Source organism: Mesoplodon mirus, assembly GCF_964341445.2.
Source record: "Mesoplodon mirus genome assembly, chromosome: 5".
Lineage (NCBI taxonomy): Eukaryota > Metazoa > Chordata > Mammalia > Artiodactyla > Ziphiidae > Mesoplodon > Mesoplodon mirus.
The window spans coordinates 60,135,693-60,156,667 of NC_138980.1; the positions used below are offsets into that span (position 1 = coordinate 60,135,693).

Sequence of the window (20,975 nt, forward strand, 5' to 3'; positions counted from 1 at the left end):
GGGAGATTTACTATTGTCTCTGGCAGCCGCCGCGGGAGCCGGGGAGGGGGGCGGAGGCGAGAGGAGGAGGCGGCGGCCGCGGCCAGCGCACCATTCGCTCCACCTGATCTTGGGGCGCTGTGCGCTGAGGAAGGCGCGGGCGAGCAGGAGCAGAAGAAGGAGGGAGGGAGGCAGCTGCTGCAGCCACAGCCGCCACCATGTCCTACCAAGGCAAGAAGAACATCCCGCGGATCACGGTGAGTCGGACGCCGCCGTGGCTCGCTCGCTCCTGGCTGGCTGCACCGCGGGTGGGGGCGGCTTGGATCCCGCCGGCTTCCCTGGGCTGGTACCCGGGGAGGGACGGGGGCCCGGGGCCGGGGCGGGGGGGTGGTGTGTGGAGAGCGGTGGTCAGTCCAGCCGGCGCGGCGGGGCGCCACCCAGACTGAGCGACCCTGGGATTTGGGGAAAACCAAACAAAGAGGAAACCCAAACAGTGGCGTGGAGAACTTTGGATTATTTATCTTCCTTTCCCACCACCCGGTAGTTTACAAATAACACAGGGGTCTCGGCCCTCCCTGGACCCCCGCGGCGCCTGGGTCGTCAGTGTGTGCTGCCCCAGGCGAGGTATGTTTTTTGTAGAAGGTTCCTTTTGGCGGGGCGGGGTATGGAGAGATGACACCTTTCCCCGGGGGTACTTGGTAGCCCGACCGCGCCCCTCTCTGAGCTCCAGCCCCGTGGCTCCCCGCCCCCACCCCCCGACCCTACCACCCCGCGACGGTGATGGGATGCCTGGACAACCGTCTTCACCTTGGCCACTCCTTGCTTGTATTCACCCCAGTTCATATTTCGGTGCATCATACTCGGACTGGACAGCTAACGTGGCTGTAGTGAGAATGACCAACTTGTTTTTGCCCTTGATGCATTTACATTTTTTCTGTCGTTTCTCCCCCTCATCCCAAGAAAAGCCTGAGTTTTTAGAGCAGATTTTAGTTTGCGGTGGCAGGCGCACGCTGTGTGCATGCCGTGTCCAACTGCCATTGTGTGCAAAGCCGAGCCTCCCGCGGCCGGCGGGTGTCAGATGCCCTGGGCGAGCGTCTAGGGCGGGGTGGAGAGGAGAAGTGCCATAATCAGGTACAGAAGCCTCATTTTCGCTGGCGTCCAGCAAGCAGCTCTCGAGGCAGAATACCGCTCCCTGGTGCGGAATTCCTCCAGGTTGCGCTGAAATGACGCCTCGAATGGAAGGGACATACGACAGGCTGGAATGGGCATTTTCAAAAAGGGGGCAAGACAAAAACAACAGAAAACACACTGTCATTTGTTAGTTGAGCACGAAGCAGTGCGGTTGTGCTTTGTCTGTAGTGAATGGGTTGTGTGTGTAGTGTGTGTGTAGTGTGTGTGTAGTGGGGGAATGGGTGGCTACTCCATCTTTGCAAGACGAACAAAGGAAGTGATCAGCTGGCCCCTGGGAGGCTCTGCAGCTGCCCTAGGGCAGTGCTGTACCTGCTACTGTAGTTCATTTGCCCGGATCCACGAGGTTTTGCTGTGGGCATGAGTCTCTTTGCACTTGCTGGGTTAGGCTTGGAACAACCTGATTGCAGTGCAGGACCTTCCCCTCTGCAGGCAGGAGGAAGCTGTTCTTGCCTCTAGTGCACTTTATTGTCAAGTGGTTTATTTCTATGGCAGTACCCTACCTTTTTCATGCACCTGAGCTTCACCAGACACAAGTGTGCCCCACCCCTACCTGCTGTCCACTTGGTCCTAGGGAAGCAACACTCCCCAGGGGGATAGAGTTGGGATGGGTAGGGATCCTTTTGCCAGGTAGAGGCATTGGGTTTAAGCCCATTCTCCTTGACCACTACCTGATATCACTGACTTCACATTATTGTAAAAGCATATAGTGAGTCTTTTATAATACACAGTATTTTCTCAGTGCCAATTGTCTTTGCAAAGAGCTGTGGATGGTATTATTTTTTTTTAAAGCTCATTGAGACAAAAGCTCAATTTTTATACTTATTTCTCTAACTCAGGAGAGATGAACCTCAGCTCTCATGCTATGATGTGTGGAAGTTATGTTGCATATATGCCACTTGCTTTATATCCAGTGTGCATTTGCCAGTTCTCCTGTTTGGGATAAGCAGAGAACAGATTATTTTTTTCTTCCCAGTCTGAAGACTGCAATGGTTCTTCTTATGGATTCAGCCTATGCTATGGCATTGAGAGCCATGCCCATTCTTCTAGGTATCACTTAAGCCACCTTTAAGGAAAGATACAGAAATTTAGCCCATATGATAACAGCCTTAGAAGCCCCTGTAAGTGTGGCTGGGCCCTAATCCCAGGGCCAGGTTTGCAGGGGGCTCCCTTTTGTTCCCGCTTGGATGCTCTTCCCTGGGGTGCATCCTTCATTTTCAGTGCTGCTTCCATCCTTTCTCTGCGTGTGGGGCGTGGTGCTGCATAGCAGCCTCTGTCTTGAAGCTGAGGCTGTGCCTTTGGCAGCTGTGACGGGAATGGACGGTGGCTGTGAATTTCTTCCAGCCGGCCTGACTTGCATTCATTGTTGAGAGGGGTATGGGCTGGGGAGAGGCAGAGGGACATGGCAGGATGGGAGTGTGGATCCTTGGGGGCAAGGAATCCATTTGTTGATTTTTCTCATGCTTTGTTTTTGTATTTCCTTGAACAAGAATTCTATTTGAGAACAAAACAGTGCTGTAATTTTTGTACATTTGCAGGTCCATAGATGATTACGGTTATCTACATACTACCAGGGGTGAGATACCCTTCCTAGGTATAGCGAAAAACATAAAAATACGGACACAGGTCTATATATACAGAAAATATGTTTAAAGATCTAAATAGAACATATGTCTCCTGCTGTCAATTCTAGTCCATTTTTTAAAAAGGTAAGATGATGGAATTTGAGTTAAGTTTTCTATCCTGTCTCTATTCCATTCTGTGAACTGCCCCACCCAGTAGCTGGCATGTCACTGTAATCTGAGGACTGATGGGGGCAGTCTTTCTTGCTGAGTACCTTTGCCTCACAGGCACAATTTGGGGGACACAGGAGGGTTTTGTTTGCTTATTTTCTGCTTTTCCTTGTACCTCTTTTTGCTGCCCTCCTGAGAGTAAAGCCTTCCTACTACCCTGTGTTTATTGGTTTCCTGGAAGGGGTTATTTCTCTGTCCCCGGTAGAATCGGCTGGGGCTTTCCCTGGGAGTAGCTCAGGCCTCAGATCTCATTGTTCTCAGGTCACCTACCTGAGTAATGTGCATGTCCTTACCCCAACACTAGCCCTTGCTTCTAACTGGCAGAGATAGCAGTTTGGGTGGCCCAGCCAATCAGAGCAGGGACCTGGTATTGTCATCCACCTCTGTCTCCTCTGTCTCACACAGTGCCTGGCACATAGATGCCTAGTGATGATTGGTGAAATCAATAAATGAATTAAAAATTGTTCCTACTAAGAACAGCTCACACCTACTGAGTATTTTGTGTCAAGTATTGTGCCTTATATGCATTGTTTCATTTAATCCCTCAAATCAACACTGTCTGAGAGGTACTAGAGTTATCTCTATTGTGTAGATTCTTTTCTTCTGCCCGGGGTCATAGATATAATAAGTGTTTGAGGCAGGACTCAAAACCTCCACACCTGATGGAAATCAAAGTGCATGTCCCTCACCGCCGCACCGGTCTTGGTGGCTCGGCCCGTACCATCACTATTATGTGGTGTTAGTAGGGAAAATGGTTTAGATCCTGTAACATGGTCTCTCTTACTTTTTACATTGAATAAATGTAAACTTGGGGGATGGTAGCTGACCATCTCAATTCTGCAGGTAGAAAGTTTGGCAAGTCATTGTATTCTTCTGAGATAAGCTACAATTTGAAGCTGACTGCAAGAGTGGGTGGAGATCTAACACTTAGGTTCCAGTGCTTTACATGTATTCTCTTAGCAGGGTCTCTGCAAAAGCCCATTTTACAGTTAAGGAAATTGAGACCTAGATCGGTGAAGTCAGTTATCCAGAGTTGCACACTGAGGATTTGAGGCAAAGCTGGAAATCAAACACAAGTCTTGTCTGACTTCACAGCCTCAGCTGCTTCCCAGAGGTACCTGCAGTGGAGATTTTGAAAGCTGTGGATAAAGAGCTCCAGAATTCCCTCTAGGAGACAAATCACCGAGAACTGGCTTTTGGCAAATACTAATTGGATTTCTGTAAATACTATCTTGCAGCTCATGCATTTCTGCCACATTGAAAGTTGGGGTGTATGTGTGTGATGTTTAGGATTGCTGGAAGACACCATCCTCTGGCCAGAACACCTGGAGAGTTTGGTTTAGGGCACATAGTCAGGACACTGTGATCTCATTTGAAAGGTGTGATTGTGAGCATTGTGGGTGCCATGGGAATTTTTCACTTGGGAGGAGAAGTAAAGGAGCTATGTGAACTGGAGGATCACCCAGATCTCTGCAGCTGTTGAACTGGAGGCCTTGAACTAGACTAGAAACTGGGGAAGGGACAGGTGCAACTCCTTCCCTGGATCTGTGCCTGCCTTTTGCTTCAGTAGGTGTCACTTTGGATTGGGAGCAAATATTAGGAGATGGAGGACCAGAGTTTGGGAGACCAAAAGAAGAGATGTCACCCAAAGCCAGCTTGATCTGTGTAAGGCATCTTGGAAGGGAAATTCCAGAGACAAGACAGAGGAAAAATATCAAAGACTTAGGAATGGAAAGCATCTTAGATATCTGATCATAGAAACCTCAGCTCAAGCCCTGCCTGGGGTGTTTGTTTGTTACTTTATTTTTTGAACAGGTCTGTGGTGATTCGCAGCCGGGTTATTCCTCTTGCTCAAACCCTAGCAAAATGCCTCAGGTGGATAAAGAGAGCTCTGACTATTAGTAGCTGTGACGGAGCCAGCTGGGCACTTGGGGAAATTCTGGAGGAATTGATTTCCTGAGAGGATTCAAGAGTCTGTGTAGTAGAACTGTCAGTTTATAAATAAAAATCCACCCTCATTATCTCACCGGGATGTTGAAAGGCTCAGATGAAGGAGTGACTGTGGACAGTGGTCTCTGAACCCCGAATGCATGCAAGATAGGAAACACTGATTTATTTATAAAATCTTAACTACTTTGGAATGTGGAAATTAATAAAGGACAACTTGACCATGGTCTGAAGTAGGAAGAGACTACTTTAGGGATCAATGTTTTAATGCAAGTTTTCTAACACAAACAAAAATTAACGCAATGTTATACAAAAACTCTTCTTTTTCCTGCTTTAGTTATGTTACAGTATTTCTCAGAATTATGCTTGTCTTTAATTTCTGACACGCTAACGAGGCCATTAGACTGCCTTTGGACTTGGATACAGAGACTCTCCCTCAACCTAAAGAAAGGGCATTTTCCTTATTCAGTTGAACTACATTGCTTTCAGTCCTAATCAGCTTGTAGCCTAGACTGACCGCAGATTATGGATACCCTTTCTAGCAGTTTCTTCACAACTCACTGTTGAATGGCTTTTTCTCTGTCCTTTCTCCTTAGTTAGGGAGAAAAAATGATTTGAAAAAGATCCAAGAAACTCTTCATATCCTCAAGGGCCCTCTCTTCTTTACCCATTGACATATTTCATAGAACTGTTTATGTCTGCTTATTTGAAAAATCACAAAATGTTTACAACAGTTGGAATATCTCCCTAGGAGGTAAATGTACCTCTCTTTGATTAAATCACTGCTTCTAATCATAAAGGGACTGGAAATGTAAATATGCCATCACCTCCTGGAATGGATGCTAATCGGAGGACTGGACTGCTCCCTGGCCACACCCTCCTCAAATCAATGCTCTTCTTTACCTTTTCCCCTATTTTCTGTAGCCAGAGGGAAACAAATGAGAAGGACCCTGGACAACCCAGAGAAATAGGCTCCTCTGTTTTCAGACTCTTCTACTGTGAAATCCCCCTTTCATCAAATTCAATATGTATCTATTTCAATATATGAAACAGACCAAAAAAATCATTTGTTGGAATAGGGTGAGCCCCTCAACTTGGCCTCTTCTTTGGCCCTAGTCTGTATGTGGAGTCTAGTATAAAAACGACTTCTCTGGGGGAACATTTCTTCTGTTAACTAGATTACAGGGGACTCAGTGCTTGGAGTAAGGATAGTGGAGCTATTATTTATCGCTACCATTTATCGAGAGCCTTAGCGCAAATCACATGGGTTATCTCATTTGACTCATGACGGCTCCTATGGCTATAATGGTTAACCATCATTCTGTGTTCTGGATAGAGGCTCAGAGAGATTAAGTAACTTGACAGAAGTCACACAGCTGCAAAAGTAAGATCCTGGCATTGATCCCTCCAGAGATGAGTTAGTTTCATAGGCAGGAAAGCAGTAATTCCATACTCACAGGTGACTGTCCCCACCCCCTTGCCGCCAGTTAGCCAGACCTGTTAGCTCAAAAAAGGGGGCCAGTGTTCACAGGGTGGAAGGGGTGGGAATGGTCAGGTCAAACCTTATCACATCACCACTGGAACGACTGAGTCCATGTCCTTCTAATAGTGGTTCGTGTGCTGCTCTGCCAGCTGTCTGAGTTAGCTTCTGGCTCTTTTCCCCAGGAGCATGTGTGTGTTCAGGGTGGAAATGCAGATGCTCTTTTTCTGCCTTGCCTAAGTGCAGATCTGGGCCCAAGGCCCCTTCTCACTCTCTGTCCCTGTCCTCTTCCCAGACATAGAACGAGCCAGGCTCTCTGTTCTCCTTCAGCCAGGCCGGGAAACAGGGGACACACCCGGCACTCTAAGCCAGATGGGGGTGCTCTCCTCGGGAATGGTCCAGGAACGAACGGGAACATCTGGAACTAAAGGGCACAATTCTCTTGGCTAAGTTAGTCTTTTTTCCTATGGACGGGCTGCACAGTGAGCTATGAAGGATAAAATGAGTTTTTATTTTTTAAGAGAGGGGTTCCTCTGACAGGTAGAGCAAAGGAGCCCTCTTGTTTGATGACACAGGGAAAGGAAGAGCGCCCTGGGTGGAGTGTTGGCACATTGCAGTTCAGGCCTGCCCTTGCCTCTAATTTATGTGTGACTCTGGGCAAACCCCTTATTATCCCTCTCAGATTCTGCATCAGTCAAATGAGGGCATTGAACTAGATAATCCCCGAGTCCCTGCCAGTGCAAAGGACCCTGTGAGCCTTTATTTTGTCTTCTATTTTCTCCTGAGATCATGGTCAGCCCTCTGTACTATGTTCCAAATTTGCAGAGAGGAGTTCTGATCCCTCCCCATTAGGGAAGAGAGAGCAGTGAGAAAATGGATGAGGGCAGTAGTTGTTGGCTTAAGCTCAGTGGGACCAGCCAACATCTGTGTTGGATATAAGGGTCTTTGGTTGTTTTTTACCCTTAAAATCCTAGCCTTTTTCTCATTCAGAGAGTAGACTTGGTTAACAGGCTCTGTGCAAGAGAGCAGTGGAATAATGATGTTTGATAGGTTCTTTCCTTAGCAGAGCTTTAGTATTAAATTAAATGAGTATAATTAAAATAATACCACGATTCATTCGCTGGAACGTACAGTGTCTCTTCTGGATAAGGCTACCATTGATAAGGGCACAAAGGCAACAGTTGCCCCAAATCTAGACTGGTCAAACAAACAAGCAAACCAACAGGGAACAGCTCCGAGTCTATAGATGCTCCGCAGGCTCTTTTCACTTGCTTTTGCCAATATTTGAAATGCGATGGCTCCCATGCAATGGAAATAACTTCCCCCCAAAGGCCAAATAACGCCACGGATGCTCCATGAGGTAGGGATGGTTTTTTGTTTCACTGCCACTGAATCTCCAGCACGTAGCCTTTGGCTGGCACATATGAAGCCCTCTGTAAACATTTGTTGAATGAATGGGTACATTTATTTAACATTTACCTTGCAGGAATAATTTCAAGGGAGAAAATGATCAGATGATCAGAACGTGTGTACATTTGGCTTCTACGTCATCCTGCCTTTCACTGACAACTTTCTAGAATATTAACTTTTAAGAGATAAGCCTTGGCTCTAAGAAACCAGCATGGGATCACTGGGCGAAGAGAAACATGACAGCGCTTTAGCAGACCAGTCAGAGTTAACTGTAGTCCAAGACCTGACTGGGGCAGATGTGCCAGGGAGTCCATCCATCATTTGTACTTCTTCCTTCTCAGGCCTCCACTCCTCTCCTTCTTCCAAATTCTGCATCTGGCCTCATTTTCAGTCTCTTTCAGGGACCTACCTGGGTACTTCTTACTTGCAAACAGATTCATCGTTTCTCTTAACTGCAAATGATTTAAAAGAATTAATGGAGACCTTTATGTCCTCTTTCAAATAGAGAAAACTACACGACTGAACCAGGATCTAACAGAGATCTTAACTGATCTTCTGGACTTTCTGCCTTTGCCCAGAAACCACAAGTCATTCCAGTTGTTAGCAGCCAGTAGATAGCCTAGTATGCATTTGCACAGCGAACTCTACCTTTCAGAAAGCTTGGCTAAGGAGCAGCCTGTAGTTCCTTCTCATTTCTCAAGTAGTGTTGGCCATTTGAAAATGGAATGTTTTTGTGCTTGAGTGTGTTTTCCCAGAGATTTCCGGTCCCTCATCCTATTGCGTCTGTCAGCTTTCTCTGGGCTTGCAGCTATTCCTGTTATTAGCTTTTATTCTAAAATTCATTTTTGGTTTGAGGGATGGGGACAGTTAAAGCACATTTTACCAAGCTCATTTCTGACTGTAAACTATACAGTTGATGGTCTCAATACTCTAAGTGTCATAATAATCACTAGATCTTTTTAAGGGGAGCATCTATAAGGGAAGACAAAGGGGAGAATTAAATATGTTCATGGAACTTAAAATATTGCATTTGAAGTACTATGTGTATTAAAATGTGTCTTATATAATTAATCATGTATAATAATACCTTTTTTCTATTTTTGATTGAATAAATATTTTATTGGCCACCGTCTCTTTGCCTAGCAATGTGATGCTTGTCACAGAAGCATCTAAAATAATGATAAGAATTAACATGTATTTATCATTTATTAAGTGCTTTTTTCCCCTTATCTCATGCAATCCTGAAAACCACTCAATTAGGTAGTTGGCTTTCCAACTAGGTCTTCCCATTTTATTGATGAGGAAACTTCGAGAGATCAGGAAATTGGCCTAAGATCACACAAGCCTTTCAGTGGTGGAACCAAAATTCATACTGACTCAGAACCACATTCTTAACCCCACTCTATGGTGCTACCTTAAATTCTACCTTCTTTTATCTTCTTGCACCTCTGGGGTCATGAGACATTTGTCCAAATTGGAGTTCACTTAAGTCCAGGGTTAAGTCCTCCTCCACACCTGTTTCCAGTGGGGCATGAGGGTCAGGTTATGGCAGATGGGAAGCACAGCCAATTGGTGCCCTGGTCTGCATGGGGTTGGACTCGGGAGCCCTGCCTGGTTCAGGAAGCTTTCCTGCTTTCCCCTCGGAGCAGCCTTGCTTCCAGGAATGTCAGGAGCAGCTCCACACGGCTGTACTTTCAGAGCCAACTTGCCAGGGAGGTGCCCACCATGCCCAGCACCCAAGGCTATTTGAGTTGAATTAGCAAAAAATACCAATGAGGGCTTCTTCTTCAGGTGGATTTGAATGCCGCTTTCTCATTGTATATCCCACGCTGGCCTCCCCAGCTTCTTGAATAAATCCTAAGCAAGTTTCCGCTGAGGTTTTGACTTGATGGGGCTTTGTAAAACTCATGGAATCAGAAGCTCCTTAAAGAATTTTTCAGTCTAGTCTCCCCTTACCCCTTACAGGTGAGGAAACTGAAACCAAGTCCCAATTTGAGACTGATTGAATTAGGGCTTTTTCAACTGTCTGGTTTACTGTAGGACACTGAAATTTACAAAGTGAGTAGGAATTTTTTTCCAATTACAAAAAAGAAAAACCCCAAAACCAAAAAAGCCCCATGATGGTTGTAAAAATATTTACCAAAAAAAAAAAAAAAGGACAATAAAAATAGGCTACAGTGAAATCATTCAGTGATAGTCATTGTAAAGTTTGAGTATACCCATCAAAAATTTCTTCTTCCTACGATATATGCTGTTTATTAAAATAGTATAGCATATTGTTCATGCTATTTTATGTCCTGCTTTTCATTCCATAATATATTATGACATCTTTCCATGTTTTAAATATTCTTTCATAACATAATTTTATTCTTTTTTAAAATTGAAGTATAGTTGATTTACAATGTTGTGTTAATTTTTGCTGTACAGCAAAGTGGTTCAGTTATATATATATATACATTATTTTTTATATTCTCTTCTATTATGGTTTATCACAGGATATTGAATATAGATTCCTGTGCTATACAATAGGACCTTTTTGTTTATACATCCTACATATAATAATTTGCATCTGCTAATCCCAAACTCATAATCCACCCCTCCCCCACTCCCTCTCTTCTTGGCAAACACAAGTCTGTTCTCTATGTCTGTGAGTCTGTTTCTGTTTTGTAGATAGGTTCATTTGTGTCATATTTTAGATTCCATATATAAGTGATATCATATGGTATTTGTCTTTCTCTTTCTGACTTATTTCACAAAGTATGATAATCTCTGAGTCCATCCATGTTCCTGCAAATGGCATTATTTCATTCTTTTTTGTATGGCTGAGTAGTATTCCATGGTATATATATATATACCACATATTCTTTATCCATTCATCTGTCGATGGACATTTAGGTTGTTTCCATATCTTGTGAATAGTGCTGCAATGAACATTGGGGTACATGTATCTTCTTGAATTCCAGTTTTATCTAGGTATATGCCCAGGAGTGGGATTGCTGGATCATATGGCAACTCTGTTTTTACATATCATAATTTTAAATACCTACATATTATCCCAGTGCTTCAATTAATTCCATTTTGTTTGAGTTTTTTTGGTTGTTTCCGAGATCTTGGTACTAACAGCGAAAATGAAATGGTGGGTGTGTTTTCAGTTACTGTTTTTTAGCTGAAGTTAAATTAAAAGCTACCCCAGGATGAGAAGTTGAGTAACTTGCCGACTGTTACTCATCTTGTGAGTATCAGACTCTGATTTGAGTCCTAGTATCTTTAATCTTAGTCTTATATTCTTGTCATCACTCCACTTGCTCCAGCAGTTTTGCCATTTTCCAGGGAAAACTCTGCTTTCCATCTTTGTTTTCTCCTGCTCTCCAATGAGCACATTTGTTCCTTCACCACCATCCTTGCTCACCTCCCTGTCTTGCTGAGGCTGTTGACATTTGTGGAGGTACACAGTGTCTTAGGACCAAAAGCTGCACAGCTGGAGAGGAAATATGCCCATTCCTTTTTCCCCTCCCTCGCCTTAATGGCTTAACCTGTAAGCTTGGGAGCTGGTTTTAATTTCACATTTTCTGTGTGTATGTGCGTTTGTTTTTAAATTTTTTCCCCCTTAATTCTTTCAAGGAGACCTTTATTTGAAATCATACACTCTTTCCCTCCAAGCCAATCTGTGCCCCATATCTTGATGAGATTACTTTGTTTGGGGATATTGATACATTCAGAATGGGGTTTCTGGTTTATCCAACTAAGTTGGTTTAAATTATGGCCTTACAGAGAGAAAGGGCTTTAAACAACCTAAAACATTTTAAACCAATTGAATGTAATCCTCTGCTTCTAGAAAAAGTCATCCTAGGTTTATTCCATAAAGAAGGCATGTTTTTGTTTTGTTTTGTTGTGCTTTGATTCCAGTTATTTCATTGCATGCTCTATCTCAGATTCCTTGCTGTGAGAATCCAACTTAGCTTTGCTCAGTTAAGGGCAGGAAGAGAAATAAGCAATGCATTATTGCAACCCTCTCATTTTAATGATTAAGAAAAAGTGGGCCAAAGAGGGAAGATAATTTGCCAAAGGTCACACAGCAAAATAGTTTTTTAAAACATGAGGCAAAGGACTCATTTCCCTTGCTGTGGCTCAGTGCTTTTCTCACAATTTTTTTCCCCCCATGGGGAAAATGTGAGGGGGGCGGGTGTTATGGGCAGATTTGTGTCCATTCAAAATTCATGTGTTGAAGTTTTAACCCCCTAGTACCTCAAAATGTGACTGTATTTGGAAATAGGGTCTTTAAAGGGGTAATTAAGTTAAATAAGGTCATTAAGAGTGGGCCCCGATCCAGTACGACTGGTATCTTATGAGAAGAAATTAGGACACAGACACACACAGAAGAGAGACCATGTGAGGACCCAGGGAGGAGGAGGTGGCCATCTGCAAGCCAAGGACAGTGGCCTCAGAAGGAACCAACCCTACTGACACCTTGACGTTGGAGTTCTAGCCTCCAGAACTGTGAGAAAATTAATTTCTGTTGTTTAAGACAACCAGTCTGGGACAGTTTGTTGTGGCAGCTGCAAACTAATATGGGGGGTGGGAAGTTAAGAACAAAGACATTTAAAATTCAAAACTTCCAACTGGGGAAGTTCTCAATGAATAGAAAAGGGAAACCCAGGTAATTAGTATTTCTAAGAAATAATACCATGCCAAAGCCCATACTAACTTGATTTTCAATCATATTTTTATATATGGCATCTCATTTCATGCTTATAACATGCCTAAAGTATAGTTATTATTAGTTCCACTTTACAGATGAGGAAACTGAGGCTCAGAAATTTAACTTATCTAAAGTTTCGTATTTATTAGCTAAGTGGTGGTGTTAGGTCCAAATCCATCTCCTTGTCTGGCTTTAAAACCCTCACCCACTACACCGAAGTTAACCCAAGCGGTTTAGTAACCATTGTTATCAAGTTGCTTAAAGTTAGGAAGAGAAAAAATATACTTTGAAGTCTCAATCACCTGGAATCCACTTAATCGATTGAACAGGAAATATTTGGCCCTTGATTTTAGGGTAAAAATGGAGATCAGGGAAATTTTAAAAGATAATCAAGGTATTTGAGGTCTACTGCAGAGTCTTCCCAGTGGCTTATACCTTCACACGTCAAAGTGGACAGCTACACATAATGAAGAGTGAATGTTCATAGTGATGGGCCCCAGGCCCCAAAGAAATCTGACCCATCAGAGGAGAATCAGTTACATGTGCTGGGTCACATTTGCTAAAGCAGGAAACCAGACCCGTATATCTGTAACATGAGGGGAGGTGGAAACTGTGCCAGAGTTTTACAATTACTTATTTTAGAAGTGTTTTCAACAATAAGACCTGATAAATATGTAATCAATCAAAAAAAATCAAATGAACTTGAGCTGCTGGTAAAACCACTTGTTACGATATGGGAAACAGAAGGTGCTTGAAATATTGAATGTGGATGGCTCTCTTGCAGCTGTGCCCTCCCTGTTTTAAGGTTGTGTGGTCTATCATTTCTAAAACATATGGGTTAAACTTACTTGGACTTTATCAGTGAGAAGACACAATCAAGTTAAGAGGTGGCCGGGCTTTGTTTCCAGCAGGTATTGGGGGTTAAGGCCCAGCTCAGCTATATAGCAGCTGTGTAACTTAGTGGGCCCTACCTTTAAAAGAGAATTTTAATCCAGCCACTTCTCACCATTTTTCATCCCTGCCACTACCCTAGCTGAGCCTCCGTCACCTTACTGCAGGAACCCTCCACTGGTCTCAGTGCTTCCACTTTGCCAACCATCAGGTCATTTCTCCATGCATAAGCAGAGTGATCCTTTTAAAATGTAAATCAGATCAAGTCACTCCCCAGCTCAAAAATCTGTTGCACTTGGAATAAAACCCAGACCATGGTGCTCAAGGTTCCGCGTGGCCTGGCCCTGACTATCTCCACTGCCCCCAGTGTCTTGGCATCAGCTGTCCTCCCTTCTCACTCTCCCTTGGACCTGAAGTGTTTATCTGCAGCTCAGAGCTCCTGTCCTTGCTGCACCCTTGGAGTGGGGAGCAGTCTTTTCTAGTAGGCTTTACTTGCGGAGTTCAGTTTGGCTGATAGCTTCCTAGATACGCCCTCTTTGAAGACCTGATCAGAAGCAGTCCCAGACCTTCTTCCAAGCCTCCATCCCTGCACCTCTTTCTGTTTTAAAATTTTTTAATTAAAAAAAATTTTATTTTGGCTATGCCAGTCTTAGTTGTGACATGCGGAATCTTTAATTGTGGCATGCGGGCTTCTTAGTTGTGGCATGCACGCAGGATCTAGTTCCCTGACCAGGGATCGAACCCGGGCCCCCTGCATTGGGATTGCAGAGCAGAGTCTTACCCACTGGACCACCAGGGAAGTCCCTCACCTTCTTTCTAAATGTCACTTATCACTGTTGAAATTACAGTACTTATTTATTAGCTGACTTATTCTTTGCTGTTTGAACTCCTACAGTTGCAATGGCAGGGAATTAATTTTATTCACTCGTGTATCCCTAGTACTGTGAAAAGGAGGCATTTATAAACGTTAAATGAAGGAACGAATGGATAAATAAATAAATGAATGAAAAGGCATGTTGTTGTTTACTTTAAACTAATGTGCTTTCCCTAAGTGGTTTAGGGAGAACGGGTGTCAAGGAAACAGGGTTATCGGAAGACAACTAAACTATCTGCCCCATGGTCTAACCTCAAGTGAATGAAATGATCAATGAAAGATGAAAAGACTTGGGATAACAGACACAAGTCATAACACATAGATGAAAACCTGCTGCATCTGAGATGACTTGAAGAGACTTGCAAAGGTCCTAACTCCTTTGCTATTTCTTTTAGACACAATTTAATACATGTCACAATACACATTCTGGTATGCAGAAAACACCTGCAACTGTAAACTTCAGTTGCCTTAGCACTTTTGGAAACATTTCTGAGCAGAGACACGTCATAAAAGAACAGACTGTTTTGGAACTATTCCAAAGAAGATTATTCTCCTGGTGTTAGAATCACAGAAAGTGAACCAGAGATCATTGGGAAGAGAAGCGGGTAACTCATGGCTTTGCAGGTAGGGATGAAGTCTGCGGGCCCTTAGCCACAGGGAATCAATTCCTGTAATGTCAGCATAGCATTTGCAAATAGAAAGCAGTCTTGAATATATCCCGGGAAGTGCCTATTGGGTGAAGCCTTAGACCTTCATTGAAGATGAAGAAACCTTTTGTCACAGCAGGGTTAACTGCCCGCTAGTCTCATTTTTGCATTCTGGTAATTTTCAAGTGGTGCCTCAATTATGTTTATTTCAAGGGTTCATTTCATTCCAAGTCTGCCTGATCTCCTGAAGTCCTTGTTCTCAGAGCATCTGCAATTTTCTCTGTCAATATAACTTGGAGAAGTTTGGGGCCTAAGAGTCAAAAATAGTCAGTGCTTAACCACCGATCTATCAAACGAAAGCAGAGCTGTGGGTTTGCAGGTACCAGAAGGCTGTGACCCAGAGAGTCAGTCATCACCACTGTCTGCTTCTTGTGTCAAGAAAGGGCCAGAAAAAAGAGAGAATGCCCCACCTCCTCTGCTTCCCATACTCCTTAGGAAGTATGTTTGGGTTCTTATAGGAAGGTAGTTAAGGCCTATATGTAAACTAAAAAGAGGTGAAAAGTCAAGCTACTTTTCAAAGATAGCAGTGAGAGTAGGTAGGCGTCCAGGTGAAAGATATTGACATGAGAAGATTTGAGTCCAACTTTGAAAGAAACGTGCATTTCTTGAGCACTACCATGCACCAGAATTTGGGCTTGACTCCTGATCTCAGTCCTTTGGAGCAGATATCATTGTCCTCATTTTACAGCCAGGACTGTGACTGTAAAGCCCTTCTCTTTTTCACCATTCCACTGAGCTGCCCTGGCAGATTCACTACTTAGATCTTTTAGCTGCAAAGTGACTGACGAGGCAGGCCCCTTTGCTGTCCTGTACAGACCCAATCTCTGATGTCTGGACTCCTTGGCAGAGCAAACCGAGAGCATCTGTGCTCTTTGAAACAGTCCCTCCCTCCCATGCTCTCTCTCCAAGGGCCCTTTCTGTGGCCACGTGGTGTGAGCTGCAACACGGCAGCCGTACATTGTTGATGCATCCACCACGGGCCAGTTTTAGGAAGTTGCAGAAGCCAGTGGTTGTGTGCTTGCAACCGCAGTCCCCAGGCAGCCCTGGCCAATTGAAAAGTATAAGGTCAGACTTGGAGAAAAATCCCTGTGGCCTTCACAAATAGATGGGGAGCAATTGCCTGTCATTTGAAGGTGCCGCTCACACATTCCAAGGCCCAAGCCCGCATTGCTCCTCTGGGGATTGCATTTTGGCTGGCTTTCAGATTTAGTGAAAGAGTTTTTTGTTTCTGAGAAGCAATAGTGGGAATTCACTGGGCTTTCCTGTCATTCCAAAGGCCCAGTCAAAGCCAGCTGCCAGGCACACATGATCAAAGTAGAGAGAGAGCTGCTTCTAAAAGAGGGAAGAGGGTCCCATTCAGTGGACAGCAGCCCCGAGAGGCAAAGTGCCTTGCTTGGGTTCGCAGAGCTGGGACCAGAATCCAGGTCCTGGCTACCATTCCAGGCGTCCGTACTACCCTTCATTGCCTTTCAGTTGGTATAGCCATCTCAGTGTAGGGTTAACTCAACTCCATCAGCTTCTGACCAGCCTGTTAAATCTCAAGTCCCCATTCCAGCCTATTTGTTGTGTGGCTAACCAGCACCTCAAAATTATTCTTCATACTCTCGCACCCCAACTTTGTGACTCGTTTCTCTTCTGCATTTTTATTCATCGGTTCTTCCTGGCCAACCTGCCTTGAAATGTCATTTACCTTTGGCACTTCACTTCCTATCTATCTATCTACCTATCTATCTATCTATCTATCAAAGTATAGTTGATTTACAGTGTTGTGTTTCAGGTGTACAGCAAACTGATTCATATATATATATATATACACACACACACACATATATTCTTTTTCAGATTCTTTTCTATTATAGTTTATTACAAGATATTGAATATAGTTCCCTGGGCTGTACAGTAGGACCTTGTTGTTTATCTATTTTATATATAGTAGTTTGTACCTGCTAATCCCAAACTCCAAATTTATCTCTCCCCCACCCCTATCCCCTTTGGTAACCATAAGTTTGTCTTTTATGTCTGTGAGTCTGTTTCTGTTTTGTAAATAAGTTCACTTGTATCATTTTTTAGATTTCCCATATGAGTGGTGTCATATGGTATTTGTCTTCCTCTGTCTGACTTACTTCACGTAGTATGATAATCTCTAGGTCCATCCGTGTTGCTGCAAATGGCATTATTTCATTCTTTTTTCATGGCTGAGTAATATTCCATTGTGTATGTATACCACATCTTCTTTATCCATTCCTCTGTCGATGGACACTTAGGTTGCTTCCACGCCTTGGCTGCTGTAAATAGTGGCACGTCACTTTCTCTTCCCCTTCAGTTGCTAATTAGATTCCAGCTTTCCTCTGCAGTGTGCCATACATGTTCTAATCCATACTCTTGCTGTCATCTGGACCATAGCAAACTCCTTATTCTTTTTTCCTTTTTATAATTTTCTATATTAAATCCTTTTTAAAAGTTACAAAGTGGTATATGCATTGTGCAACTAGTGAAATAATGTATGTAAATAGAGGAGAAAGAGAAAAGAAAAAAGTTCCTTATACCTCCTCCCTTTGCATCCTTTTCCCCTACCATACCTAATGTTGACAAATTTGGTATACATCCCTCCAGACCTTTCTCCTGCTCACACAGAAACATAATAATAGTACTTGTTTGTTTGCTTTTGCAAGAACAGTATGCACATTGCCACTTACTTATTTTAGATATTTCTTCAGTTCAAGATATAGATTTAACCTGTTTAAAAAGGAGCTGCACCATAATCCACAGTGTGGCTGTATTGCAGTTTATTAAACTGTGTCCCATGGTTGGATGTTCAGGGACTAGGCTGGATGTTTTCTGTTTGCCTCTTCAGCTGCCCTCGCCAAGGTTTTCTGTCCTCCACACCCTGGACCTGTCTGGGCTGCACCAATAGGTCCTTTGCCCTTGGGCACCTGGTTGGATTTAGTTGATGTGGCACCACTTAGGGGACTGGAGGGAGGCTGGACCACGAAGTCAGGGTGTTTTACCTCTGATTCCTTGCTGCTGGGTTGCTGTGGAGTGGCGACGTGCCTCTGCTGGAGGTCACAGCAGGTGCCCTCTCCGTACAGCTGCCCTCTTCAGCTCCGGTAATCACGCCTCTGGCCTCCTTGGGCCTGGGGATGGTATTTCTCCCTGCTGTTGGTGTGCTCTGGATGCTGCCCATCCATTTAATTTCCCTAAACCCTGCCCATGCTTTGTTAATCCCTTTGTTAAATGCACGTTAATGATCCAATTTGAGTATTCCATCTGTTTCCTGGCATCCTGAGTGATACAGGTTGTTGCTTTTTCTTCCTTTTCCCACCCCCCACCGCTTGCTATTACAATCTAACTAGTTCCTTCCTTTATCTCCAGGGTGGCCACTCTGTCAGCTTTTTTTTTTTAACTCTGCGATTGTATTTCACTCATTTTCTCAAAATCCTTCCACAGCTCCCCAGGACCTATGGGATAAAGGTCAAACCCCATAGCCAGCCACTGCTTGCATCCCCTTCTTCCAGAATCCAAAGCATCAGGGACCCCACCCATTTCCACAATTTTCCCCTGAAATGCATTTCTTGCCTTGATACGTTTGGTTTTCCCAGTGACTGGTTATGTGACACCAGACCCTGCACTAACCCCCACTAAGCTGCCATGTCTTCATCAACCCAATGGGGAGAAAACAGCAGATAATTCATTTCGTTGAGGATTAATTGAACAAAATGTACATAAAGCTTCTAAGAGTTTCTGACATGTAAGAAGTTTTCAGTAAATGCTAGTTACGAATTATTGTTCCCCCACTTGCCTTGGGTCATTACCTGTGTGTCCAGATTAGCCATTTTCCCAAGACCCACCTCGGCTCGCCTCTGTGGACCCTTCTTTGATTTCTACCAGAGGATTTTTCTCCCATTTCTCTCTCTCTCTTTTTTTTTTTTTTTTTTTTTTGCGGTACGCAGGCCTGTCACTGTTGTGGCCTCTTCCGTTGCGGAGCACAGGCTCCGGACGCGCAGGCTCAGCAGCCATGGCTCACGGGCCCAGCCGCTCCACAGCATGTGGGATCTTCCCGGACTGGGGCACGAACCTGTGTCCCCTGCATCAGCAGGCAGACTCTCAACCACTGCGCCACCAGGGAAGCCCTCTCTCTTAATTAATAGACTTTGCTCTTCAGATCACTTTTTTTTAACATCTTTATTGGAGTATAACTGCTTTGCAGTGGTGTGTTAGTTTCCACTGTATAACAGATCACTTTCAGGTTTACAGAAAAATTGAGCAGGAAGTAGTAAGAGTGCCCATGTACTCCCTCCTACTCCCCCCCACCCCAAGTTTCCCCTTTTATTAACATATTGCATTGGTGTGGTAAACATTTGTTACAGTTGATGAACCAGCATTGATATGTTATTAATGAAAGCCCATAGTTTTACATTAAGGTTCACTCTTTTTGGGGGGTACCTTTCTAAGGGTTTTGACAAGTGCATAATGCCTTGTATCCACCATTAAAGCATCTTATGCAATAGTTTCACTGCCCTGAAAACCCTCAGTGCTCTGTCTGTTCACCTATTCACCCCTCCCTCCCACCCCCTCCCTCCCTAAACCACTGGCAACCACTGATCATTTCACTGCCTCTTTGGTTTTACCCTCGCTCTTTTTACTTCACATTATTATTTGTGGTCATGGCTTCATTTTTCTGACTATTTTGTCCTTGCCTTCCCGTACACCTAATATAACATCTTCACAGCCAGTAGTCACACAAGTGTACGTTTCAGGAATGAATTATTAAACCTGTTTATCCCGAGAATCAAGACCTGGTTGAAATTTCAGGCCCTCCTTCCTGATGAAGTAGGCGTTTGGCTTTTACACAGGCTGTTGAGCTAATGGGACACAGGATCCCGTTTGAACATAGCTGGACCCCCGTTTCCTAGTGTGCATATGGGACAGAGAGCGTTCACCCATAACACATGGATTTGAGGCCTAAAAGGAACAATGCAAAACAAAACAAAAAACCCCCAAATAACAAACACAACGCAAAACTCTCATAAACCCAGACCAAAGGTGGCCATGAATTAGATCTCTAAAGCACTGACTTTTCTTCAGTCTATATTCTACTTTATATTCTGTCCTGAGCAACACATTTCTCGGGCACTTTATATGTAGTAGTAGTAGCTACCTTACATTTATACTGCAATTTGGATTTGCCTTTAATTGTACATGTACATAATCAGAGCAATAAAGTAGGGGTGGTAGCACGATCGTGAAATTAGTAGTAGTGGTAATATTTGTAATGCCTGCCACCCATGGAGCTTTTTCTAAGTGCCCCGACCCTGCATCATGATATTTAATTCTCACAGTAGCCGGGGAGGTAGGCATTAGTATCTGTACTTTACAGATACGTAAACGGGCCTTTTTAGAGAGCTCCACCTTCACTCAGCTGAAGAAGCTGAGGCCCAGAGCTGGATCAAGCCACTTGCCTAAAATCACACAATGAGTTAGTAGCAGAGATGCCAATGCAGCTCTGGCTTCCAAACTCCCTTGGTCGCTGCCTAAATTCTGAATGGCTTTGCAAACTGTGATTAGGGCTGGTTTCCATCCAGACAGCAACCTTTCCATTTTTCCTTCCCCAAAGCCCAGCTAAAGATGGACCACATTTTTTTTCTTGTACCCAGATTTGTGACATCCTATTTTATGATAAGGCATGCTTGTTCTCACACTAGATTTACCCACCCTGCCCCTCTCTCTCCTTCTCCCTAACCTTCTGAAACGGTGATCCTTCATTCCAATAATCTCCTCCGTGTGCCATGCTGCCCCAGTACCTGGGACGTCCTTGTGACTCTGCTTTGGACACTGCTCAAGCCCATGTTGGTCCATGTCGGTCCATGTTTCAAGAGCAGGGATGGTAGCCCTGCTGTTAACGTTAGATCATTTTAGGTGGTTCTGGAAGAGGGCATTCAATAACACTGAACCACAAAGAGAGAAATTTTGTCCCCTTTCTAATTATTTTTCTAACCTTCTGAGCAGG

General features: G+C 44.0%; 1 protein-coding gene across 2 annotated transcripts in view; it reads left to right on the top strand.

Moving 5' to 3' along the window:
- DPYSL3 (dihydropyrimidinase like 3) overlaps nt 1–20,975 on the top strand; it is a 115,902-nt gene that overhangs the window by 49,465 nt on the left and 45,462 nt on the right. Inside the window, exon 1 of one of the 2 annotated variants that reach the window (XM_082623990.1) lies at nt 74–236. The exons of the other annotated variant lie outside the window; for it this stretch is intronic. Coding sequence (XP_082480116.1) covers nt 198–236 — 39 coding nt within the window. The 5' untranslated portion in view covers nt 74–197. Of the gene's footprint in view, nt 1–73; nt 237–20,975 lie in introns of those variants that run through there. 2 annotated transcript variants of the gene reach the window in all.